The sequence below is a fragment of the Purpureocillium takamizusanense genome, chromosome 2 (assembly GCF_022605165.1).
Source record: "Purpureocillium takamizusanense chromosome 2, complete sequence".
Classification (NCBI taxonomy): Eukaryota; Fungi; Ascomycota; class Sordariomycetes; order Hypocreales; family Ophiocordycipitaceae; genus Purpureocillium; species Purpureocillium takamizusanense.
The window spans coordinates 431,085-455,378 of NC_063069.1; the positions used below are offsets into that span (position 1 = coordinate 431,085).

The 24,294-nt window shown below is 57.5% G+C and overlaps 8 protein-coding genes across 8 annotated transcripts; 4 read left to right on the forward strand and 4 right to left on the reverse strand.

Moving 5' to 3' along the window:
• Positions 1 to 3,057: 3,057 nt before the first annotated feature.
• Positions 3,058 to 4,365, forward strand: JDV02_001947 (uncharacterized protein; the record flags this gene model as incomplete). Its single annotated transcript, XM_047982923.1, has 4 exons — positions 3,058 to 3,237; positions 3,299 to 3,335; positions 3,395 to 3,830; positions 3,915 to 4,365. 4 exons carry the CDS (start codon positions 3,058 to 3,060, stop codon positions 4,363 to 4,365), a joined length of 1,104 nt encoding a protein of 367 aa, XP_047838893.1.
• A 57-nt stretch (positions 4,366 to 4,422) lies between these two features.
• JDV02_001948 (Alpha-L-fucosidase) lies at positions 4,423 to 6,519 on the reverse strand (the record flags this gene model as incomplete). Its single annotated transcript, XM_047982924.1, has 5 exons — positions 4,423 to 5,348; positions 5,401 to 5,538; positions 5,592 to 5,776; positions 5,850 to 6,354; positions 6,420 to 6,519. 5 exons carry the CDS (start codon positions 6,517 to 6,519, stop codon positions 4,423 to 4,425), a joined length of 1,854 nt encoding a protein of 617 aa, XP_047838894.1.
• Positions 6,520 to 7,080: 561 nt separating this feature from the next.
• Positions 7,081 to 8,589, reverse strand: JDV02_001949 (uncharacterized protein). Its single transcript, XM_047982925.1, has 2 exons — positions 7,403 to 8,589; positions 7,081 to 7,312 (listed from the first exon to the last, which is right to left on the reverse strand). The coding sequence occupies exons 1-2, from the start codon at positions 8,386 to 8,388 to the stop codon at positions 7,273 to 7,275; spliced, it is 1,026 nt and encodes a 341-aa protein (XP_047838895.1). The 5' UTR covers positions 8,389 to 8,589; the 3' UTR covers positions 7,081 to 7,272.
• A 297-nt stretch (positions 8,590 to 8,886) lies between these two features.
• On the reverse strand, positions 8,887 to 10,030 carry GNA1_1 (Glucosamine-phosphate N-acetyltransferase). The gene is made up of 2 exons (XM_047982926.1): positions 9,545 to 10,030; positions 8,887 to 9,418 (listed from the first exon to the last, which is right to left on the reverse strand). The coding sequence occupies exons 1-2, from the start codon at positions 9,826 to 9,828 to the stop codon at positions 9,181 to 9,183; spliced, it is 522 nt and encodes a 173-aa protein (XP_047838896.1). The 5' UTR covers positions 9,829 to 10,030; the 3' UTR covers positions 8,887 to 9,180.
• A 2,277-nt stretch (positions 10,031 to 12,307) lies between these two features.
• On the forward strand, positions 12,308 to 13,113 carry JDV02_001951 (uncharacterized protein). The gene has a single exon (XM_047982927.1). The coding sequence runs from the start codon at positions 12,404 to 12,406 to the stop codon at positions 12,995 to 12,997; it is 594 nt and encodes a 197-aa protein (XP_047838897.1). The 5' UTR covers positions 12,308 to 12,403; the 3' UTR covers positions 12,998 to 13,113.
• Positions 13,114 to 13,828: 715 nt separating this feature from the next.
• On the forward strand, positions 13,829 to 14,972 carry JDV02_001952 (uncharacterized protein). Its single transcript, XM_047982928.1, has one exon. It carries the CDS (start codon positions 13,921 to 13,923, stop codon positions 14,854 to 14,856), a length of 936 nt encoding a protein of 311 aa, XP_047838898.1. The 5' UTR covers positions 13,829 to 13,920; the 3' UTR covers positions 14,857 to 14,972.
• Positions 14,973 to 15,854: 882 nt separating this feature from the next.
• ATG26 (Sterol 3-beta-glucosyltransferase) lies at positions 15,855 to 21,300 on the forward strand. Its single transcript, XM_047982929.1, has 5 exons — positions 15,855 to 16,990; positions 17,041 to 17,138; positions 17,190 to 17,627; positions 17,675 to 20,425; positions 20,482 to 21,300. Exons 1-5 carry the CDS (start codon positions 16,210 to 16,212, stop codon positions 20,740 to 20,742), a joined length of 4,329 nt encoding a protein of 1,442 aa, XP_047838899.1. The 5' UTR covers positions 15,855 to 16,209; the 3' UTR covers positions 20,743 to 21,300.
• A 239-nt stretch (positions 21,301 to 21,539) lies between these two features.
• JDV02_001954 (uncharacterized protein) lies at positions 21,540 to 23,124 on the reverse strand (the record flags this gene model as incomplete). Its single annotated transcript, XM_047982930.1, has 2 exons — positions 21,540 to 22,653; positions 22,784 to 23,124. 2 exons carry the CDS (start codon positions 23,122 to 23,124, stop codon positions 21,540 to 21,542), a joined length of 1,455 nt encoding a protein of 484 aa, XP_047838900.1.
• Between the last annotated feature and the right edge of the window lie 1,170 nt (positions 23,125 to 24,294).

The following is a 24,294-nucleotide window of genomic DNA, read 5'->3' on the forward strand; positions in this document are numbered from 1 at the left end:
CTTGTGCCTGGCCTCAACTCTGGGTTATCCACACGTAACTGTCTATGTGCGTTCGCCCGCACGTGCCCGGAGAACTATGCGTTAAGATAGACAAAAGCATATCTGTCATAAATGCAGACGGATTCAATTGCCGAAACGTCAGCAGGTTAGGAATTGACGGCTTGCAACATGAACGGACCAACATCAACTCACCAACATCACATGCAGGTGGCCAGGCCCCGCTCACCGGGCATCATGTGCGTTGACCCAATGACTAGCATAATGCATCAATGACAGAGACAGGGTCAGCTTACTTCATACTCGGATGCTTAGCGGAGGTATATGATGTCGCCTGGTCATTTTATGCTTACGCGCATCATGGCCCCCTCACCCAACGTTCTAGCCGAGATAGACCATCCTTCGTGCCACGCATGTCGCCGCCAGAAACTGAGGTGCATGAGGAAGCACCCCGCGTGTGGCCACTGCTAACAACGTGGCATGTTGACGCGACTCGGTGATCCCACGTTCGTGGCATAATTGCTGAGTTTAGACTATAAGATGAACCGTGCATCTTGCCCTAGGAAGAACAACCTGGGCTCAGCAATGGCGTCGTTGAAGGCCTCAGTAAGAGAGCAGGTATGAGTCTCAGCACTTGAGCAGAGCCGCCGCCGTTAATATGTGTGACAATAGCAGCTTTCAGAGGATGTAAACCAAAAGTTCTTTCATCGAAGACAGCAAGAGACGGCTTTAGACGACCATGGATGACGCCAGGTTTCGTTTGATGTTGCCATTCGAAGCTCACTGGGGCCTGGCACTTACCTCGTTCACGTCCGAGATTCGGAAATTCGCTCCTATAGCAGAAACCCCGATCACATATATTGATGAGGCAGACGCCGTCGAGAATAAAGGCGCCTATTTGCGAAGCGTTCGGAAGAGGCGACGGGCTGATGACGTGAGCCGCTATCGCCCTCCTACATGTGCCATCGCGAGAGCAATCCCGAGGCATTTTGGTCGCATGTCACTATCCACGAGTCTTGTAGAGGGCATTGCTCACCTATATCTCGAAAAGGTACTTTACTGCATGCCGATGATTCATGTACCCGACCCAAGCTCCCCTGGAACCTACTGGGCGACAGCGCCTCTGGCTGGTCATTGATCAAATGCCATGGCGGTAGCAACCCTGCAATTCGTAAATCGATATGAAGACAATCGCTCTGTTGTCGATAGACGTGTAGCCGGATGTCACGATCCAGCGTCGCTAAATAGTGAAGCGCCGAGCCACCGATACACAATGGACCTGGGGAACAAGCATGGGCCTTGACAGGCCCAATTACGAGATATGCTGAGCATTTACAGCTATGCATCAAGGACGACGACGATGGCTATCGTCGCGCATTTCATTCATGCTGATAGTAAACACTTGCTTCTACACCGGGCTGGGTTGAGCGTGAAGAGAGGAGAAAAATATTTTGAATCACCTTAAACAGGTAGTTTTTGAGACTTGAGGTGCCCTCAGTGCACACAGTACGATTGACAGTAGAGGGACTCTGTCAATTTTCCGAGGCCGATAGCATGAGCTGGCCCCGGTTACTGTCAGTGGATAAACATGAACAGGCGTCGCCCTGGTATGTATAGCCACTTCAAACGTCAACTGTATCGCGCTGTTCCTTGATCTCACGCGTAACGGTGCGAAGCATGGCACCAGCTTCAACACGCATATACTGGCAATGTCACAAGAATATGGTTCATCGACGGGACGACTTCTTTTGTTGCAGATTAATAATATAATATGGATTAATGCGCCTCTTAGCTGCCTCTCGTGCCGTATTAGTTTGTACTCCTTTATTTACGTCCGGGATGACGGTTTGTTGTCCCATTTTGTCATGCTGCTCTGTGGCTCTCCCCAGGCTTCCGCCACCCATTTCGAAATATGTACGACATAGTTATATAGTGGCGAAATTGCCGGCACCTTCAGAGTGTTCTATCAGTGTGGCTCCCCCCGTGGCAGGCATTCAAGAGATTGGGCACCCCATCTCCAGTCCGGCGCTTCAATATCTGACACCTGGCGCCCGCCAAAGTGACCACTCAGGTCTCAGTGATATGACTTTGAGGCATACCCGAATATTGGCCCGGCCGAGATGACGACTGGTGGCGGGGTGCCCGTGCGTAGCAGAAAATGTAGGCCGATCGTCGGACTGTCGGGAATAACAACCGCTCAGGATTTGCCCCACCGAATGCCCTGCCGCGGTTGGGGTGCATGGGAAGCTCGCTGGGGGTTTCTCAAGATGCTGCATGTGTTTGCCCAAGTCAGAATCGTTGAAGGAGTTGAGGCTGGTCTCAGCCGGCATGTTCGAGTAATGAAAGCCTTCATTGCCGAGCGCAGTAATTGCAGTAGCATATAGTATTACCAGAAGCGTTATATGTGATGAAGATACGAAGCTCATCTTCTTTGTTTCTCGTGGCGGAGTCTAGATGTATAGCGGCGGGTGCAGAGGCCGGCAAGTGGAGCGTTGGCGGCGAGGGCCGTGAGCCGTTCTTCCTGCGTTTTTCATGGATGCCTACTTCGTAGAGTGCTCCCATAACGGGTCGTAGGAATAGGGGAATTGTCTCTGGTCTTCTCGGAACAAAAGTGTTGTCCCGTGTTTATCCGTGTGGCAGCTCTCAACACCTCGCGAGGCATCAAGCGGCCTATTGGCCTCGAAAGCGGCAGTCGAATGTCCCTCTCTCTAACTGTGTGCGCCAGGGGTAATTTGCCACCCTCGACCAACGCGCCCAGCTCAGTCAGGATAAACGAAGTGTTGGTTACCAATCCTCCGCTGCAAAGAATGCGTTAATGCAAGAAAGCCGGGGTAAGACAGGCGGGCGTGAGGCCAACATGATGGATCAGCAAGTTATTAGCACAGTGATGGATCCGGATACAGCGGAGTGACAGCCCTGCGAGTGCTTGTTGGTTCAAGAGCCCTGGGAATATATTCGGCCGGATGCCCCCCATTGTTGCCTTCAATATTCCCTCCCCAGGCTCATCTCCTGCGACAAGGAGAACGCTTGTGTCTCGGTGCTCGTCAGACCGCGGACCGGATGCACGTTTCTCTTGACAACCTCAGGCCCTCGGCGGCCGAAGACCAGGGACCGGCGCTCTGGACCACCGTCACCACATTCACAGTACTGGCGCAGGTCGCCGTCGTCGGGAGGCTGTGTGCGCGGCGTCTTAAGGGGGTATCATTGGCCGCCGACGACTACCTCATCTGTCTCGCCCAGGTAATGTCTCTCACAGCAATCCGCCGCTGACACGACAGCCTCAAAATTAACAGGTTGCCAGGTCCAGTCTTGGACACTTTTTGGCTTGTTCGTCGGGTGTGAGTTTCGTTGTATCGTCCAAGTTGCAAACAATGCCTCAACTGACATGGACGGCCAGTACGGCAACATGGACTCGGCAAGCACCGTTCTACCGTGCCTGTGCCTTTCCTCACCACGTTTTACCGCTTCCTCTACTACTACCAGATCGTGTACTCGATAACACCACCGACCATCAAGCTGTCTCTGGTATTCCTCTATGCACGGCTCTTCCCGTCGCCCCGCTTCCGCACCTTGCTATGGCTCACGGGCGTGATCGTCGCCGTCTGGGGCGTTGCGTCCATGTTTATCAGCGTTTTCGCCTGCGACCCTATCGAGGCATTCTGGACACGCCAAGGGAAATGCATGAGGCTGAGAACATTTGGGATTGCCTATTCCATTATCAACATCATCACAGACTTCGCGGTGTGGCTGATGCCGATACCCGCCATGTGGAGGGTACAGCTGCCGCTGGGCCAGAAAATTGCCCTGAGCGTCATATTTTTACTCGGACTTTTGTAAGAGACCCCCATCTTCCAGCCATCCTAAGAGTTGAGTGGCCTCGTTTTATAGGCGCATTACTTACTTACTTGCCTGGACAGTGACTGCGGCGCAGCCCTCGGCCGTCCTCTGTCCATGCTGGCCCACCAGAATCAGGACTACACCTGGGAATTTTCGAACGGCGTGAAATGGGCCATCATCGAGATATGCATCGGTATCATCTGCACATGCCTGCCGGCCATGCGCACCCTCTTGAGCTTCGCTTGGGCGTGCAGGTTCGGCAGGACCTACTCGCACGATCACACAGGCATGAGTCGCCACTCGAGGACTGTGCGCAGCGCGACGCGGCCAAATACCAGCGACTGCAACAATCCCGCAACCCATACCCGGGGGTATAGGGGCTCAGATGACTATCCGTCATGCGATGACGGCGGGGATGACGGCCACAGCACGGGGGACGAGCGGTGCTTGACGACTGACTGGAAAAAAACACGGGTCTCGAGCGATGGTGGCGTCGAGCTTGGGTCAATAAAGAAGGAAGAAGCTACATAGAAAGAAAAGAGACCACACAAGAACTCAGACAAAAACCGACCTGTGTTCTGCTATATGCTACTCGTTTCTCGTCACGGGGGCCGTGCAATCTCCCGACTTGTACTCAATCTTGAATGTCCATACATACTCGTCCCCCTTGACGATCTCGTCGCCCAGCTTGAGGGTCAGCTTTCCGATTCCGTCCCAAGACACCGGGACCTTCTTGCCGTGCTGGCTGCCGCCTACGACCGTGACCTTGTCGCCCGGCAAATACGGCACCGGCTCCGAAATCGACAGGCTAGCTGGGGGCGCACCCAGATGGTGGATGTAAAACGCATCGCTCGTCGTCGTGTATCGCAGTGGATCAAGACCGGGAGTGACCTTCCAGTAGCGAGTGTTGAAGATGGCCTCGCCGTGCCCCTTGATCCACCTCCCCGCGTCGCGCAGCCCCTTTTGCATAATCTCCGGGATCGAGCCATCGTGCGCGGGCCCAATGTCGAGAAGAAAGTTGCCGTTCTTGCTGACAATATCGACGAGCGTGCGCGTAATGTTCTCGCCCGTAAGGTACTTGTCGTCGGGGGTCTGGTAGTTGTAGCCGTACGAGTGCGGGTCCATGCCGCGGCTCGACTCCCACTTGTGCTCGACCGTCTCGTTGTTAGTCGTGTACTCGGGCGTGTCGAAGTCGCCCGTGAGCCCGCAGCGACTGTTGAAGGCGACCTGCCGGCCGTGATCGCGCGCCCAGTTGAGCCACGGCGCCGCCATGATGGTCATGTTATTGGGAGAACCTGAGATGTCGCACCACAAGATGTCGGTGCTGTACTCGTACGCGAGCGTGTTCATCTGAGGTAGCTGGATGTCGCGCACAAAGTCGTTGACATCGACGTAGCCGGTGTACTCGAGCTCCGCACCGGTGTAGGGGTTTGTCGGAGGGCCTCCGAGGAAGCTATCCTTGGCGTAGGGCTTGTATGCGGGATTATACCACTCCGGCATGCTAAAGTACGTCCCTAAATTGGGTCAGGAGGTGATATATTGAGCATGAGTAAGGGGGGGACGTACCCAGGCGGAGGTGTGGCTGATGCTTTCGCGCGGCCGCAAAGAGGTCGCCAATGAAGTCGCGCTTCGGGCCGTAATGGACAGATGACCGGCGACTGATGGACTCTGAAAAGTTGAAGAGGGCGAATCCGTCGTGATGCTCTGTGTATATGTCAGAAAACAGCAAGAGCCCTGTGTGATTGCTCGGTACTCACTCGTGGTCGGGACAAAATACTGGGCTCCCGCATCGGAGAAGAGGTCAACCCAGGCCTTGGGGTCAAACTTTTTGTCGGTAAAGTTGGAGAAGAAGTCGTCGTAATTGAAGTCCTTGCCGTACGTCTCCAAATGGTATTCGTACGTTGCTGTTTTGTCGCCCTTGCTGTTCATCCACTTCCAGTACCTTTTGCTCAGTTATTAGCATTGCCGCAAAGATGTCAGAATCGGGAGGATGCGCCAAAGGGCAGCATACATACCATTCGGCATAGTTCTCCTTGTCGCCGACATTGCCGTACGCAGGCGCGGAATAGACGCCCCAGTGGATGAAGATGCCGTACTTGGCGTCGTTGAACCAGTCCGGGCTCCTGTGCGACTGCACGCTCTGCACCGACTCCTCAAAGTCGCCGATGCCGCAGCTGCCGGACACCTTGGCCGACTTACCCGCAGGACCGCCATGCCTTGCGCGGTACTCGGGTACAATGTCCGCGCTGCAGGCGGTGCCGGGCTTGACGCCGGGCTTGTTCTTGACACCGACTTGCACTATCGCAGACTGCTTCGGCGCAAGGCGCTTCAGCGTGCCGGGCACTAAGGTGTCGAGGGACGACGATTTGACCGATATTTGAAGTCCGTGGGCGGCCGTAACGTACTCTCTATCATCGGTGTTCTCGACGAACATCTCAATGATCTGGACGTAGTCGCTCTTCTCTAGCCACTTGGAAGTCATGTTGGGGGCGACAATGCTGAGCACCGGACCGCGGGAGTCTATCCAGAATGAGTATCTGCAATCTATTTCGAGCGAAGACGGCCATTTTGATGCGGAGACGAACCGGTCCGAGGCATCATGTCGCCCGCCGGCTCTGCCGTGAGTGCAGCTCCATGGGCGAGGGCGGCAAGTAGCGAGCCTGTCAGGAGGCTTGAGAGGAACATCCGTGTGGTGGCCATCAAGACCTGGAAGGCATTCGTGCTGTAGCATCAAAGCCCACGTCGTCACGCTGATGTGGTGGATATGCGTCACAATTTATACGAAGCATAAACATGGACATGCACCAGATTCCATTCATGTATTTGCGTTCATCCGGCCGACGGATATTATTCCTCTCACGATGCACAGCAACAGCTGTAGGCTCGACGGCCTGGTGGACGCGCTGCAGGACGGCTGGCTGCAGATCAGCGGAGCATTCAACGGATCCGACGGATAATAAACACCCACGTACCGAACGACGGCAATTACGCATCGTCTACGCCCCCATACGTCAGAGATCCTACCGAAGCTGCAGATATACGGGGTGCGCGGCGATGTAACCAGCTAGGCACCCCGCAGAGCTAGCCGGATGCCGCGATCTGATCGCCACGAGGGCTTGTGCCTCCCGGTTCTCGCACCGCCACGCGCTTGTATATGGGGACGCGAACCAACTTCCCGTACAGGAAGGTGGACATTACTCGCGATGGCCGTTCAGTTCAGTGTCGTCTACTAGCTTTAAGACCGACGGCTCGGATGCTCCCTCTTGTTTGCGTGATGAATGACCACGTCCCGCCGGGCATTCAGATGAGAGTCAACTATGATCACACACATGTCTTGACTATCATCAACAGCTGCGCTGCTCGGTCATAGATAGCTGTCCAGTTCTTCTCTCATGGGCCAATTCAGTCGCTGTAATTAATAAGTGACGAATAGATGGCTCAAGTAATCGTGAATAAGCAGGCCAGCGCGATCTCACTCCTAAGTCAAGAGCATATAGATCAGCGATAAATATCTAAATCACTCGACAGCCTATCGCCGTTTCATCCCATTAACCTAGATTCGACTCACTTTGGAGGTCGCGCGACGAGCACGTCGGCCCGTCCTTGCAGCTTCAGCTCGCCGTCGTCATGGGGGATCACAACGGTCGATCCCTTCTTCAGCGCCAGAGCCTCCGACTTTTGCGTCGCCAGGGACACGCTTCCGTCCAACACAATCATAATGGCAAAGCCACGGTGGGCGAACCGCTCGCCGTCCACACGTAGCCTCTCAAGGACAAAGTACTCGTTCGACTCCTCCGCACACACGCTCTCGCCCGTCGCCCCGTCGGTGACCAGCCGCATCACTTCGTCCCTGGTCCGCGCCTTCGTGTCCACAGCCGTGAGCGCGGTCGCGAACCCCAGCCCCAGGTGTCCGTGCTGCAGTCCGTCGATCTGGAAGCCTTCCCACTCGCATAGCACGGAAAGATCCGAGGGCTCCTGCAGCTCAACGACCATGACACCCTCTCCAATGGCGTGCAGCGTCCCCGGTGGGACGTACAGAGTCTGGTGCGGGACGACATCGATCTTGTGCATCTTGTCGAGCAACTGCGTACCCTTTCCTGCCTCGACCAGCTCGAGCAAGGCCTTGTCCTCGACGGCCTCTTTAAGCGCCAGCCATACGCAGCCAGGCGTCAGGATGTACCAAGCCTCGGCCTTGCCGTGTTTGAGGCCGAGATGTCGCGCGGCCCAGGCCACGTGGGGGTGGGCATGGACGGGCAGACGCTGGCCCGCGTCGAGGAGCTTCACGAGGAGCTTCGTGTCGGCGCCGTAGCGAGCAACATGCTCCGCGCCGAGCCAGCGCTCTGGTTGCGCTGCCACGGCGTCCGCAAGCAAGGTCCCATCCGGAAGACGGCTGAGGCCTAGGCTCGCGCAGCCGTGACAGCATGTGGTGGAGGCTACCCAGTCCTCGGGCTGATGCGAGGCGCAGGGGGGGTCGTCGCGGAAGGACGAGATGCGCGTGCCGCCGGCATAGAACCTGTCGGCGGGCTGGTTGGCGGGCACGATGATGGGGGCCATGGTGGGTGATGTAAGTGTTGTCAGCCAGACGTGGTGGAGGAGCTGGCGATGAGCTGTGAACCGTCGATGAAGGAGGTGACTGTTTTCAGACACGACTCTAAACAGCGCCGTCCATCCTCGTCGCGAAATACAAGTGAGGGAAGGGTGCAAAGGAGCGAGCCTTTGGAGGAAGTCTGCCTTTCTATCATGGCCGTGATTTTGATCGTAACGGGGTGGAGTGGAAAACCGGGCCACAGCAGCTGGCCTGCACAGGGGCCGCTGTTCCCACTCACAAGCTCCTTGTTGGGATGGTCGAGGCCCAACCAGAGAGACAAGCGGCAATCACGTGAAGCGCTCATGGGGTGGCAGTCACCCTGATCGGGTTGAATAATAGGTATATCGGGGTATGGATGACATTATCGAGTCTTTAGGAGATTCGGTGTCGCCACTCAATCTCATGGGTGACGGATCTGTCATGGACGTGCCTTTCCGAGGTGGACGATACTACTTACGATTAAGCCGCTGCGGTGAATGGATTAGAGACCTGAAGAGTGAAGAAAACAAATCTATTCCATGACAAGCCTTGTCCCCGTCGAGTATCTAAGTTGCCCAGCAGTCGTCGATAGTTTGATCCTTACATCTTGACACCAGATAACGGTTGTGCTAGGGGTCTGCATGTGAACATGGAAGAGTGAGGTCTTCAAGCCTGGTTCACTGACGACCCCACTGAGCGTGGGGTAATGCTGCTTCTTTCTCACATTCAGGACAGCCTGATGCCGTGTGCCTTCTCCTCCCGTCGGCTCGTCATTGGAATCACGGCTTGTGGCCCTCGACAAACTCGTGAAACATCTCGGTGCCGCTCTTCTTGTACCCGCACCTGGCGTAAAAGGCCTCCTTGTCAGCGCTGCAGTTGAGGATGCTCTTGGTGCAGCCGACGTTGCGGGCGACCGAGTCGAGCGCCTCAATCATGCGCACACCTAGCCCCTTGCCCTGGTGGCCCTTGGCGACGCAAATCTCCTCGACGTGCCCAACGCTGGCCCTGTTCCAGATGCTGCAGAGAGGATAGAGGGGAGGGGAGAGAGAGCGCGCGTCAGCCCTACATACTCGTGTCCGTGTGTCCGTATCGTAAAAGTGAAAACAAGGGTTTGCGTGCGTGCGTGTCTTGAGCAAAACTCACAACTTCTTCTCGACAATGACGGCGCCGGTGCCGACGATGCAGCCCTCGTGCTCGATGACGAGGTAGTAATAGGGCCCCTTGCCCTGCGTGTCGAGCTCGTCGTAGCGCGCCGCGAACTCGTCGGCCGTCTGCTCGCCCGTCCAGGTCAGGTCGCGCAGGCACTCGAGGAAGCCCTTGGCGTGGTCGTCGCGCGCGAGCGGGCGGATGGTGAAGCCCGAGGGCAGCGCCGCGGCCACGCTCGCGTCGATGAGGGACGGGGGGAAGAGCGGCGCTGGCTGTGGCATGGCTGTTGGTGGATTATTCGGTCTATGTCTACGTAGCGAGATTGGTAAAAGGGGAGGGAGACAGAGGGAAAGATGCAGCGGCAAGTGAATCACGAAATCCCCGCAAGGGGGGGGGCGGACAAGATGGATCGACGGCGATGTTGTTGGTCTCGAGAGACGTTGCGCGGTGGCGCGGAGGACGTCGGATGGCAGAGTGTCGCCCTGTCCACTAAGTTAGTGTTGGAGGCGCCAAAGCAGACGCCGGAGATGCCAAATACAGGCGCCCCGTCCCCGCCGCGGCCGGCAATCGACACCGGCCTTTGCCGGTAGCCTGCGGTAATAACCACCGACATCACGCGTGCACGCTCCCACCTCACATCGGAGCGAGCTAGAGTAACGAGAAGGAGGAGTGAAGGTGAGGAACACGATGCTGCCCTGTAGGTTGATGGATCACGGTGAACCCCAGGGTTCGGGACCTCGCAGAGACTGAACGGGTTCGTGGACAGCAGGCGACTTGACCGCGGGCCGCCTGCGCACTTCACGATGCAACGACTGACGCTGCTCATTAAGCGTGGTGAATCATGGGCGCTTTGACAGCCATTAAGAGACTGATCGTTCAGCCCCGGTTACGACAACTCTTGATGCAAGGCTTGGTCTGCGTTAAGCCTCACTCGACCCGGGGCCAACAACCCGAGTGCGCTCGCGACCACGCTGCACGTGGAGGAGATTCTCGCAACTCAAAGATTCAATTGCGCAGGCACCAAAAACGTGTAGATGCTTCATCTCTTTGAGACGCTCAGAGTATGTCAGGGCTCGTGTGCTTGCATGCAGTTGAGGGGAGCCGTCTCACGCTGCACGTGGGCAGCTGCACCCATTCCGGGGCAAGGTACAGTAATGGGCGCAAAGACAGCAACAGAACTTGCCCTCACCCATATTTTCCGCACTGCAAAGGCTTTGCGTATCCTTGAAACTAGCGGAACAGCCGTGGTGCACGGGACCGAGCCGCATGACGGAGACAAGCGGCCGTATATGCCGTGTGGTGTGTGTATTTTGGCCTCACTAAGGGCTTCTCCATTGGCATCGAAGTCACACCACATCCCGATACTATTGAAGTCTATTCATTCAAGGAATACATATTATTCCTAGTGTATTGTATGGTGAAATGCTTCACTCGAGGATTTTGGGCGATTGGAGTACCTATAAGTTGTCATACTACGAGCAACTGTAGACTGGACTCCTCGCGTCTCTTCATGCAACACCTACGGTCCACGCGACAATGTACCCGCGGATGTCGTTGGGCTTCCCAAATTAGCAGCATCTTGACAATCACCTCGCATACCTGCCACTACGATTACCCGGTCGCCGCTCACCGAACATGTTTGCAGACTTTCCGGCACTGGGGTAAGTTCGTAGACGTAGCCTGACCCTTCCGGCCAAGTCAATGCGATATGCCCTTGTCGACAGCGAGGGACCAAAACCGGCCACATCCGTATTCCAAAATCAATATGGTACGAAAGCAGTAAATGTTAGGAAGTATAAATGACTTCATGCATGACAAGCCGAACGTAATTCCATACCATCTGTGGATTCGAGCCCGCTCTGGGCCCGCCATCAAAGTCAGAACCGTATATTTCATCTGGGGAATGCCGTCTCGGCGGCGGAACAAGTCCAGTAGAGCGCTCGTCGGGATGTAAAAGCGAATCGAGGTTACTAAGCCCTGTGCGTATTGTCTTGAAGGATTGGTCCAGGCAACCTGGTCTCGACATGGGAGATCAATCGATGGTAGGTCGTCAAAAGGCTTCTACTTTCTTAACGGCAAGACTCAAATTTAGCCTGAGTCACCCCGGATCTCGCTGTTTACTTTGATGCAATGCCTTTTGTAGGCTTGTCATTGACCCTCTGCCACCTTGTTGCATCAGGTTGCAGTTGAGAAGCGTTCTCTTTTCGATCCTTGAGCTATTCGCCAGGCGCGCTGTGCACATGACTCCTCCGTTTTCGTCTACGCATATGTCGGCCCACCGGGCAAGGGTCTCTGCGCCTTGCCATAAGTTCATGCAAGGTCGTGTATGTTTCTTGGCACCCAAACCTTCCTCTCCATATTGTGGTTCATGTCGACCGATTTACCCCGCGCTTTAGTCTCCTGACGTGGTCTGCAATAGCATGTAAAGCATCAGGTCAACGTGAAGCGTAATGGCTCATGTTGTCGTCTGCAGCGCGCATGACAGGGTTGAAAGGGCATCCTACACAATTTGGAAGCACCGCCCAGGTTATACATGTACCTACTGGTAGGTAAAGCGTTGCTTGGCAAGACTCGAGCCTGAAATCCGTTCTCACACCTGCCAAGACACATGCATGAATTTGGACCCAATCTTTGATCTGTTTAAACGTTTGCGGCACTACGATACTGTAGCCTGTCAAGCACATCGTAGACGCAAATGACTTACAAGTATAAAAGCTACATACCTCCCTTATCATCCAAGAATCATCTAGTAGGAATCGCCCCAAGTATTCAGAAACGCAATCAAGCCTCGTCATCTATTCAACATTCATTTCACCGTGTTGCATTGAGCATCGCACGCATAGCGTCGGGTCCACCATGAAGTTCGCTACGTGCATCGTCGTCGCCCTAGGCTCAAGCGTCCTTGCGCTTCCCGATCCCGCGTCTCGAAGCGCAATTCAGCGCAGAGCAAAGGGCGAGTGCCGCCGGCCAGGAGCCTCAACAGCTGCTGCACCAGGCCAGACCCCTGGACCGGTGGCGGCATCAAACATCGGCGAAGACCAGCTACTCTCATGGGTGTCGCGACCAGGACCAGCGGACATCGAAAAGAACAAATGCAACGACAACCCCAGGGAAAGACTCCTAACAGTTAAAAATTTCGAGAAAATCCTCGCAAAAGCCAAAAAGTGCGGAACGGGCATCGCGTGTAGGACGGTTGACGACCCGGCAGTCTGCTTCGCCAAGTTCAAGGCACCTCCCAATCATCCGAAAACTAAGCTGCCCTGGAAAGAACCGGACGAATCTGACTATGAATATGACGCGCTCTGCGAGGGATTGCCTTGGAAAACCTTTTACCCCGAGGTCCCCTGCGGCACAAAGCAACACTGCGTGTCTTACGACTGGACCAACCCGAATGACGACAAGTTCCGCAACGAAGCGGACTGCCTCGGTTCCCACGAAAAGAAGGAATAGGACGATTGCATCGCATGGGGGGCCCAAGTTGAAACTGTTTCTAGGGAGTCGCGATAGAGTTGAGTCGATGTGAGATGGTAATTGAGAGCTTAGCTTAGCTTGGCCGCTACACGCTGATAATTCATTTATTGCCATCATTGATGCCTTGGACATGATGAAATTGCTTTTGGCCTCTACGAAAATACTTAATTCGCGTAATTTTTGGCGTATGCATACTTGAGACTGTAAATATGTTTGCTTGGGTAGAAAACGGAATTGTGAACGCTCTGGCACTCGACCGAAATAGTACAGACAAGACTCACCTCGTAGCGATAGTCAGCTATTGCAGGCATGGCAGTCGAAGGAGCATTCGGCAAGAGCACCATTGGTACAAAGGTACGTCCTAGCCGACGAAATATGTCTAATATTTCCACAGTGGCCTATGTGAATGCTCTTGCTTAATATCCATCATCGGCTTGTCTCAGCCAATGAAGTATGCCGGCTGTTGGTGAGTCGTGCTCGTGCGCCTGCCCCGCATCATCGTGAACGACTTCACGCCCGAGATTCCGCTTTGCACCCACCAGCGTGCAGCGCCGCATCGGCAACACATTGGTGCCCCGCCCATGCAATTTTTACCATTCGTCAAGTCGTTCAGGTTTCGGGACGTTGGCTTGTCCGAGATTCCTAGCGTGAATAGGGCAAAAATTGCCATTGGTTGATGATGCAGGGTAGGCGAGCGGCAGGAGGCGGGCGAGAGCTCGCGAAGGAGGTGCGACCGGCCGCAGCAGATGTATAAAAGAACGGTTCAATTACTACGATTGAACTCTTATGGGCCATCTCATTCCATGCTCAGGAGGATAGAGCGTCTCGCTCTGTGGCCGCGAAAATTCCCTCACCACCATCCAAGAAGCAACACAACGCAATATCTACGGCCATCGATCACCATGGCAGACCGCATCAGCTACGTCGGCTCGGGGCCCTACTGCTACGCCAACTGCCTGGCCATGATGCTCGGCAAGGAGAGCCCCTCGCCAGCGGTCATCGAGTTCGCCACGTCTAGCGCCTTTGGCATGCAAATCATCGGCGGTGACGTCGTCTTCTTCGACCCCTTTGGCTGGGACCCAGTCGCCTGCTTCGACGCCGCGCTCGAGTCTGCAGGCTGGGCGTCCACCCTCGTCATCGGGGCCGACGCCGAGGACGCCCTCGTACGCCTCAAGCAAGCCCTCCTGCAGGGTCCTGTCTTCGTGGGACCCTTGGAGATGGGTCTCCTGCGCCACCAGCCCGAGATGAAGGGCGCCATCGGAGCCGACCACTACGTCGTCGTGCTGGGCATCACCAACGACGGCATCGTCGAGATGCACGACCCGCATGGCCATCCGTACGCAACACTCCCCGTGACTGACTTCATGGCTTCATGGCGCGCGGAGAAGCTCGATTACGGCAAGCCGTATATGCTGCGCACCGACTTTCGCCAGGTCGAACGCGGCATCAGCGAAGAGGATGTGATCCGGCGGTCGCTCGACAATGCGCGTCGTTGGCTCTCTATGGAGCAGGGCCCGCACAACATGCCGCCATACTCGTGCGGCAACGGCGAAGCGGCCGAGCGGCTGGCGCAGATGGTCGAGGGCAAGACGCTCGCCAAGAGCATGCGGATGGACCTCGTCTACTTTGCCGTTCGCGTAGGGGCGCGCCGGCTGGCCGATGCGGCGACGTGCCTGCGGCGCATCGGGAGGGACGACGCGGCGGACATTGCGACTCGGCAGGCCAGGCTGGTCGGCGCGCTGCAGCACCCGCTCGTCGTGGGCGACGATGCGCGGGCGGCGAGGCTGCTGCGGGAGCTGGCGCCCACGTACGAGGCGCTGAGGGCGGCGCTGGGATGAGCGAAGGGGGCTTTGGAGGGAGTGAGTGAGTGACTGACGCGCTGCAAAGAGCAACTGTAGCGAGTATGTACTTGGTGACGCTGAACAGACGGACGAAGAGGAAAGTAGCCACGGGTCCGCTTGTTGAGAAAAATGCCCGATGAGATGACGTGACTGACCGGGGGAGCGGTGATGGTGATGACGATGATGAGGATGGATGACAAGCGACGACCCCGTGGCCGAGATCACCTGCAGCGGGGCAGAGTTGAGCCTCCTCCAGGGCTCTCTACCTGAGGCTCTAGGGCTGTTCAGGGGCCACCTCGGGCACCCTCCAGGCTGGGGTGGCCCAACCCGGTTTAGCACCCGCCCCATCCCTTCCAGTGCGCACTGGCACCACACGGCACCCGCTCGCCCGCCGCAGCGTCACATGCCTGCTTTTCGCTGAGCGACAACCTGCTAATGCGGGCGTGACCGTGGTACATGACATGCCGCACCCGACGCAGTCAGTTCGACACTCGATATAGCATCGCGATGCGTGGTGACAACTCATTAGGTACCGTGCGCAGCTCCGTGCCCGCGCGTTCCGCCAGCAATGAGGTTCGTTATCATCGCCGCTGCTGGCGCTCATGCGCATGTCACTGAGATTCGGGCGCGGGCGCTGCGTCATTGGCCCGCTCGCGCCAAGGGGACTTATCGATACCCTACCGGGCCCCTGGCCAGCCGGCATGTAGGTTTCATGGAAGTAGACGCAAAGTATCTGATAGCCCTCAAGGATGCACGTTGCCGTTCGTCCAGGGGCTCAGGTTCCGCTGTGGTGCCCTACCTGTACCGTCAAGTTGAGCTGCCTGTGTTATCCAGGCGCATTCCCCAGGCGGCAATGGTGGGACCTGGCCGCCCAGCTCTAATGAATGGTACTTGTTTGGTACCTGGGTTCCTCCCGAGTGACCTGGCTCGAGGTGCTCGATTGCCGCTTGACGCTCCCCAATGGCCCTTCCATCCATGCCGCCCCAACCTTACCGCCGACTTGTTGCTTTGCCTTATTCATGGAACCCATTCAACCTCAACCACCGCATCCTCTCCCGCGAGCCTAATGACGACGCGAGCCCAGCCGCCGCCGCCGCGACCCGCCGCTCTCTCCCCTCTCCCCCTCGCGCCCGCATAGCACGACACTGCGGGACGGCGCCCCTAAACCATCATCACCTCCCCGTCTCGCCCGTCGTAGCCCGTGACGTGCCGCCATTCGTCGTCGTCGTCGCGGCCCAGCTCCGCTGCTCCGACCATCTGCGGCGCTCGACATCCTTCACGTCACAACTGCCGCCCAAGCTTTCGACAGACCGTAACCTTGTTCCACCGCCCTGACGACCCTCCCAGCCCATGCCGCGCCCTACCTCTCCGCCGGGGGCCGACGTCCCAGTCCCCGGCGGCGCGCGCGCCAGCGCCGATGACCACGACGAGAGCCACAGGCGAATAGCAAAGAAGCTTCAGAAGAGGCGTCGCGAGGAGCCGCACGCCGTCGAGCTACCGGAGCCGCTAAAAGGCGATGACAGCGATGACGAGGTGTCGCCCAACGATGTCGCGTCCACCCGCGGCGGCCCCATGTCCATCAACATGAACCAGAGCATCTTCGGCCTCATCGCTGCCGCAGGCTCTAGGGTCGACTTCAACGAGCGTTTCGACGACGCCAGCAGTGACGACGAGGACAGCGAACAGCCCGCTAGGCGTGAGGACCTGTCGCAGACAGTCATACTCCAGCCGGCCGCGAGCGACCCGACTGATAAGTCGGCCAAGCGCGGCTATAAGAAGCGTCTCTCAGGACATCGGCTGCTCAAATCGTTTGCTACCCTGCCCAAGCGAAAGATCAAGTCGAAACGCGAGTCAAGTCGTCTGTCCGCTCCCGCACCAGAGTCTGACGAGCAGAGCGAGTCGAGCGACCCCTCTCAGAACCCGGCCATTACGATCGACAAGGAAGACACCCGCCTGGCCCCCGTTATGAGCCGTATGCTGCAGGCCCAAGCCGAAATGTCCAGCCGGCCGAGCTTCGACATAGAGAGACGGTCGTTGGACCTTCGACGTGACGACGGAGACGATGCGTCACAGCTGGCGAGGCGGCTCATGGAGATATTCGAATTCGACCAGCCCGAGGAGGTCATTGAAGGTAACTTTGGCCCCCTGTCTTCCGACGCGTGCCGATGCTGACTGCTACAGAGTATCCTTGCTGGTTGTTGCAAAGCGTCCTGCTCCAGGGTTTCTTGTATATTACGACAAAGCACATTTGCTTTTACGCCTACCTTCCCAAGAAGGCTGCAAGTCTCTCCGCCGGCCTGTTCTCGGCACGCTCACTGACAATTCTGTAGAATGTAGTAGCCAAATCCGGTTATCTTTCCAAGAGCGGCAAGCGGAATCCCAAGTACAATCGCTACTGGTTCCGCTTAAAGGGAGACGTGCTCTCCTACTATCGCGACTCCACCAATCTCTACTTCCCCCACGGTCACATCGACCTTCGCTTCGGCATTTCGGCAAGCATCGTCGACAGGGAAAAGGATGGCGTTCATTTTAACGTGGTCACGAGTCACCGAACCTACAACTTCCGGGCAGACAGCGCGCCGAGCGCCAAGGAGTGGGTGAAAAGCCTTCAGCGTGTCATCTTCCGCAGCCACAACGACGGCGACAGCGTCAAGATTTCGCTGCCCATTGGCAATGTGATTGATGTGGAGGAGACGCAGATGATGGAGTTCTCCGAGACGTGCAAGATCCGCGTCATTGACAATGACGAGACTTATGCCATCGACGAGGTATGCCGCCGAGGATATCTCAATGGTTCATTGCTGACAGCGTGCAGTATTTCTTCTCATTCTTCAGCTTCGGGCGCGAGGCCATCAACGTCTTGAAGATACTGGTCGAAGATGCTGCGTCAAACAGCCGAACGAGCGGAAAAGCAATAGCCGAGCAGGAGAGCTCGAGCGCATCGGCGCCCGCATCAGCTCCTGTCTCACTCGGAGGGTCCAAGAGCGTGAGCCGAAATGACCTCGTAGTAGACAAGATTCGGACGTCAAAGCTTCCTGAGCCCGTCAAGGCGACTCTGTCTCCCATGTCGCCGCAATCGGCTAATCCCAGCCCGCGAGCTAGCTGCGAGCTGTCGTCTCGGACAAGTCTCGATGCCTTCCGTGGACTTGGAAGGCGAAGCCACGAGGTCTCTGGTCTCATGCAGGAGGAGAGCCCTCGGAGAAGCTTTAGTGGTACTAGGAGATCGCAGAGTGTCCGTCGACGGGACGAGAAGCGTCGAAACATGTTGGAATCATCCGACTCGAATCTCCAATCGTCCACGGACGATCCAAGCTACTCGAACCTGACCGTGTCGGTTACCGACGAGCCATCAGCGAGCCAAATTCTGCGAGGCAGCGAAGTGTTTCAGAGCCCGACAATGCGATACTCACCATCGGCGTCGCCCTCTGCCGACGCAGCCGGTCCGTCAAGGGAACCGCTGAGCGTGCATCCGCCGCCACCGCATCATTCAGCCACGACGGGTCACATATCGCAATTCGGGTATCACGGGGACTTTGATCAGCGCCCGTCGACCCCGACCCTGCAGAGCATCACAAAGATGGGCTCATATCCCCTTCAGCGCGCTGGTGCCTTTGCCGACTACCTCAACAAGACGAGCAAGCGTATGAGCTCGCTTCTCGCCACCGAATCCATGGGATATGTCGAAAAGGTGTCTGGCATGTGGAAAGGTGGCCGCAAGCACTATGACGAGCCTGCTGGCCTGCGCCCTGATGAAGATGAGCTGGAGCAAGATTCCGAGGGCAAAATCCAGACTTCCATGGAGCGCTTCCGCGCACATTTCGCTCTTCCAGAAACAGAGCGCCTGCAGGCGACGTATTTTGGCTACATCCTCCGTGTCCTCCCGCTGTACGGCAAGATCTACATCAGCGACCGCTCATTCTGTTTTCGCAGCCTGCTTCCCGGCACGCGGACGAAGCTGATCCTTCCCCTTAAGGATGTGGAGACAGCACACAAGGAAAAGGGCTTTCGTTTCGGATACAACGGCCTCGTGGTAGTTATTCGTGGCCACGAGGAGCTTTTCTTCGAGTTCAGTCAACTCGATGTGCGGGACGACTGCGCCGTGACGCTCCTGCAAAGCCTCGAAACCACAAAGTACCTAAAGGAGTCGGGCATACTCCAGGAGGAGGAGCGCGAAGAGGAGGACTCAGCCATTGCCGAGCGCGATGCTCTCAAGTCGGCACGGCAGGGCGAGCACCCAGAGCATGACGTCCAGCTTCCGCAGCAGACGGCCAGCATGGCAAACGCGCCCACCATATTGATGGATGAGACGGACGGCTCGTTCCTCAACTTCAAGCCGCCGAACCCCCTAAAGATTACTTGCCTGACTATCGGCTCCCGTGGCGATGTTCAGCCGTACATTGCGCTGTGCAAGGGTCTGCTAGCTGAGGGCCACAAGCCTCGCATCGCCACGCACGCCGAGTTCCAGGGCTGGATCGAGTCTCACGGTATTGAGTTCGCGCCTGTCGCCGGAGACCCCGGGGAGCTCATGCGTCTCTGCATCGAGAACGGTACCTTCACCCTCTCCTTCCTGCGTGAGGCCAACTCGACGTTCCGGGGGTGGTTGGCAGAGCTGTTGGACTCGGCGTACCAGGCGTGCGAGGGGTCCGAGCTGCTCATCGAGTCGCCCTCGGCCATGGCCGGCATCCACATCGCCGAGAAGCTGGGCATTCCATACTTCAGGGCCTTCACCATGCCATGGACACGAACCAGGGCCTACCCGCACGCGTTCATCATGCCCGAGCACAAGATGGGTGGCGCCTACAACTACATGACCTATGTCATGTTTGACAATATCTTTTGGAAAGCGACGGCTCACCAGGTCAACCGGTGGCGCAACAAGACCCTGGGCTTGCCAAACACGGGACTGGAGAAGATGCAGCCCAACAAGGTTCCATTCCTTTACAACTTCAGCCCCAGCGTCGTTGCCCCGCCGCTAGACTTTTCAGACTGGATCCGCGTCACAGGCTACTGGTTCCTGGACGAGGGGGACGAGTACCAGCCACCCCAGGAGCTGAATGACTTTATCAAGCGGGCCCGAGCGGACGGCAAGAAGCTCGTGTATGTGGGCTTCGGGTCCATCATCGTAAATGACCCGGCCAAGATGACCCAGGAAGTCATCGACGCGGTGCGCAAGGCCGACGTGCGTTGCATTCTCTCCAAGGGATGGTCGGACCGCATCACGCCCAAGGACGACACGGCCAAGCCGCGCCCAGATGAGCCCGAGATGCCCCCTGAAATATACGTGATCAAGTCTGCGCCCCACGACTGGCTGTTTCGACAGATTGACGCCGCGGCGCACCACGGTGGGTCAGGCACGACGGGCGCCAGCTTACGCGCGGGCATCCCGACCATCATTAGGCCCTTCTTTGGCGATCAGTACTTCTTCGCCAGCCGCGTCGAGGACCTCGGCGTTGGCGTGTGGGTGAAGCGATGGGGCACCAACAGCTTCGGCCGTGCCCTGTGGGAGGTAACGCGCAACGAACGCATGATTGTCAAGGCCCGCGTGCTCGGCGAGCAGATTCGCAAGGTAAAGTGCACCCACCCAGCGTTGTGTGGATCTCAAGCAGGGCTAACACTACATAGGAAAAGGGCGTTGACCTCGCGATCCAGAACATCTACAGGGATCTCGAGTACGCGACCAGTCTGATCAAGCGCAAGGCGGGCAAGAACGCGCAGATGGATACGGAGGACGATGACGAGGATACCGAGGAGAGCTGGACCTTTGTGGGGTCCGATGAGCCGGACCCGGACGTGGTGACCAAGAAGCTGAGCGAGGGGCTGGGCGGCTTGGGCATGCGGCGGGACAGGGCCCTGGGCAGCCAGGCGATCAAGGGCAGCGCCTAGAACGCGGCCCGTGGATACGATATGAGGCACGACCAGGCACGATGGATCAGTTACGCGAGATGACCATTGATGTTGCGGTGGCGATAGGGTCGAGGGTAGGGGTTTTTTGCTGTCAGTTGTCAATGTCGTTGGATAGCGGGGGCTGTAATGGTGGGGTTGGACGCCCGCGCTGCTGCGGTGGCCCCCCGGGTGTGGCGTGGCGCACATACATACATACTATCATGAGGGGGCCGGCCAAGCGTCGGGACCGGAGTCGGGACAACAGCTTCGGTCGATCCGCGCCTGAGGGCTGGGTGCCAGACCGGACACACAGAGTCTGCAGGCATCCCTCCTCGACTTGCATAGATACGAGTACAGAGACTATAGACGGCGGCCTGGCACTTCTTGGTGGCCAAACCAAGAGTTCCCGAGGTCGGTCGAGGAAGAAACTGAGTTGCAGAGCCCATCCCAAGAGAGACGCACAACCGCAGTTTCTGGTGATCTTTTACACTGACTTGACGAGCGGCCGCTCGCCGGGTCGCGCACGTCAAGGATGTGGTGGATCAAATGCTACGCCAGTCCTTTCTCACACAAAGTTGTTTTGGAAAACATCAATGTACGAAGTAGTATGCATGTACTCATGGTATTCATTATGTGACGTTGCTGCAATGTAAAGACGTAGACCGCCAGTATACTGGAAGCACACGAGTTTCCCGATAACTCGTTCCAACTCCAGTACTAACCCAAGACAGTTCAGTATTGCCCCCTGCCCCAAACGCCGTAGAAAGTCTTCACGCCAATTTGTTTACGCCCGCAACTCATAACCCCTGGGCCCTCTTCATCTTCATGCCCAGCTTGAGCATAGTCCATACCATGGAGCCTCTTTGCGCAGCCCTCTTGACGTTGGCAGCGTTGTTGTTGGAGCCGCCGCCGCCGCCACTGCCACCGCCGCCAGCTGTCGTGTTCCAGTGCTCGATAACATGGCCCAGGAAGGTCGAGTTGCCGAGGACGTCTCCGAGGACGTCGATGAGATTGTTGCCGGAGCTGGTGCCGTTGCCGGCGCCGGCCACGACGCCGCTCAGGACATCGCTCAGCAGCGTGACGACAGAGATGGACGTGGTGAGCTTCTTGGTGTTGAGCACCTTCTCGATGTACGGGATGTGCACGCCGTTGACAACGGTGGCGTTGCCCGTCGCGTTGAGCTCGATGACGCCGCGGCCGAGCGGGGCGGCCTGGTCGGCGAGGATGGTGGCGAGGTTGGGGCCGAGGGTGTCGAGGAAGAGCATGCCTTCAAAGGCGCATGAGTTGTTGCCGGGCGGGAGGTTGAGGTTGTGGATTGTGATTTCGCCGAGGCGGATCCTGCCCGACAAAAGGTTGAGCGTCACGTTGCCCAACTGGAGCGTCAGGACGCCCGAGTTGGGCAGGTTGAGCATGCCCTTGATGTTCTTGCCGTCCTGGGGCGGGAGCATGACGGTGAGCTCGGTGATGCCGAAGCCCTTGAGGTTGTTGAGCCCGGGGAGCTTGATGGTCTTGTCGAGGTGCGGCGTGGAGGTGAGCTCGCCGAGGTGGATGGTTGGGTCGGCGCGGACGGACAGCTCGACCTCGTCCTGGACGAAGACGCGGTCGAACCAGCGGACGAGCTCCGTCTCGTTGGCGACGACGACGGTCTGGTTGGTGATGATGGCGGGGGTGTCGCCGCTGACGCGCTGCTTGGGCAGCGTGAGGGTGACGAACGGCGAGTACGGCTCCGTGTCGTGGTTGTACAGGTACAGCGGCAGCGTGTCGATGTTGACGGGCAGGGGCGTGTCGAGCGACGTGTTGAGCGAGAGGATGGTGCGCTCGGGCGTGAGGGCCTGGAGGGCGCCGCTGTGCACGGGGAGGTCCTGCGAGTTGAGGATGGCCTGGACGATGGCTGGCACGATTACCTTGAACCTGAAAGGCGCGTTGCGTGGTTAGTTTCTCGTTCAATTTGTTCTTGTTTCCTTCTCTCTCTCTCTCTCTCTCTCTCTCTCGCTCTCTCGCTCTCTCGCTCTCTCTCCTTATCTCGTGAGGAATGACTTACACAATCGGCAGCAGAATGGCCAGAAAGATAATGGTGCCAATGAGGTACCACAGCCAGAAGCGGCGGCAGTGCGCCTTGACTTTTTGTTGCTGGTTGCGCAGCTTCTGCCGCCGCGTGAGCTTCTCCTTGGGCTTCTTTGCGTCGGCGACGTGGTCGACGGACGAGGCATCGTCGGCTGCTGCTGCTGCTGCGCTCTCGCCAGCGTCGCGGGCCGCCACGCCTTCGCCGCCGCCGAGGCCACCCGCAGCAGACGCCGCCGGCGCTGCAGCCGGCGCGTTCACCGCGTGCTCATACTTGGGAGGCTCCTTGCCAGCGTCCTTTGTCTTCTTGAACCAGCCCATGGTTTCTTCTCTTTTGTTGTTGCTGTTGTTGTTTCGAGCTTCAACACCAACAACAAGCAAGCAGCAAAGGTGTCCGAGGAGGGGAGGGCAGGCGCACGATATCGCAGAGGGAGGTGGCAGTCTGCAATGAAGCGTCCGTGGGTTCGGGTATCCAGCGACTCAAGAGGTGGTGCGCCGGGCGCCGGATACGTAGTGTAAGTCTGTTGGGGGGGGGGGGGGGCAAGGACTCAGACGGCATCAACAGGAAACACCGCGTGTCTACTATCCGTGCACATAGGGTGATCGGAACCATCGATGTCATATCGGAAGCCTGAACTCTCCCCCGCACTCACGCTCTGATGATCTGCCTTCTTCGGCCGAGGCACGAGCGCACCTGGGTACGGGCTGGGGGGGTCGTCGGCCATCTGCAGCTCATCCCGCTCGCCCGCCGGTGCCCTGGCATCTGGCAGCCCAGTCAGTCAACCAGTCTCCAAGTAGCCAAGCGGCACACATCCACTTGTTTTAGCTCGGAGGGGGGAGGGAGGGGCGAGTCAACTCACTCCAGAGAGACAAACAGAGTGAGAGTGTGATACTACTTCAAGAGAGGGGAGCACGGGAGCAAAGACACCTTGCCCATAAGCCCCAACCCAGGACTCCGCACGGTTCGGTTCCCCCGCGTGGGGAAAGTGGGCAGGGGCAAGGGTAACTAATCAGTAGAGTAGGGCTTCTCTTGGTGACGCGAGCAGCGATTGTTGGCAAGCCCTCCCGCAAGATGACCCCGAATAGGCAAAGATGGCCTAGGCTTTTTCTGGTTCTCCGCCCACCGGAACGGAAAACCCACAGTTTGTTCACTTGCGAGCCTGCTGGTAAAGACACACACACACACACACACATACACACAGACCCCACTGGCGCCTAAGCGCGAGAGACCGTGGCGGGAGGGTAGCTTTGTGAGGCTTGGAAGAGAACGACTCGCTAGACCAGGACCGGTGCGGCACGTCACATCAACTTGGGCCGCTTCGGGCGAAGGCACAGCCAAAAAAAAAGAGGCTCAACGGGTGACTCGCAGAGCGACCAACTGAAGCCCGCCAAGTGGAGACGGGACAGCCAACTACAGGACCTACTATCGAAAAAGAGAGCGAGCGGCGGCGCATAGAGCCAGCAGTACTGTAGCAGTGAGCAGTAACGAGC

Coding starts and splice junctions, on each gene's coding strand:
- JDV02_001949 (XM_047982925.1), bottom strand. CDS start 8,388: ATGGCCCCCATCATCGTGCCCGCCAACCAGCCCGCCGACAGGTTCTAT. Junction 7,313..7,402: donor CTCGTCGCGCGACCTCCAAA/GTGAGTCGAATC, acceptor CTCTTGACTTAG/GAGTGAGATCGCGCTGGCCT.
- GNA1_1 (XM_047982926.1), bottom strand. CDS start 9,828: ATGCCACAGCCAGCGCCGCTCTTCCCCCCGTCCCTCATCGACGCGAGC. Junction 9,419..9,544: donor GTCATTGTCGAGAAGAAGTT/GTGAGTTTTGCT, acceptor TCCTCTCTGCAG/CATCTGGAACAGGGCCAGCG.
- JDV02_001951 (XM_047982927.1), top strand. CDS start 12,404: ATGAAGTTCGCTACGTGCATCGTCGTCGCCCTAGGCTCAAGCGTCCTT.
- JDV02_001952 (XM_047982928.1), top strand. CDS start 13,921: ATGGCAGACCGCATCAGCTACGTCGGCTCGGGGCCCTACTGCTACGCC.
- ATG26 (XM_047982929.1), top strand. CDS start 16,210: ATGCCGCGCCCTACCTCTCCGCCGGGGGCCGACGTCCCAGTCCCCGGC. Junction 17,139..17,189: donor CCTACCTTCCCAAGAAGGCT/GCAAGTCTCTCC, acceptor ACAATTCTGTAG/AATGTAGTAGCCAAATCCGG. Junction 17,628..17,674: donor AGACTTATGCCATCGACGAG/GTATGCCGCCGA, acceptor GACAGCGTGCAG/TATTTCTTCTCATTCTTCAG.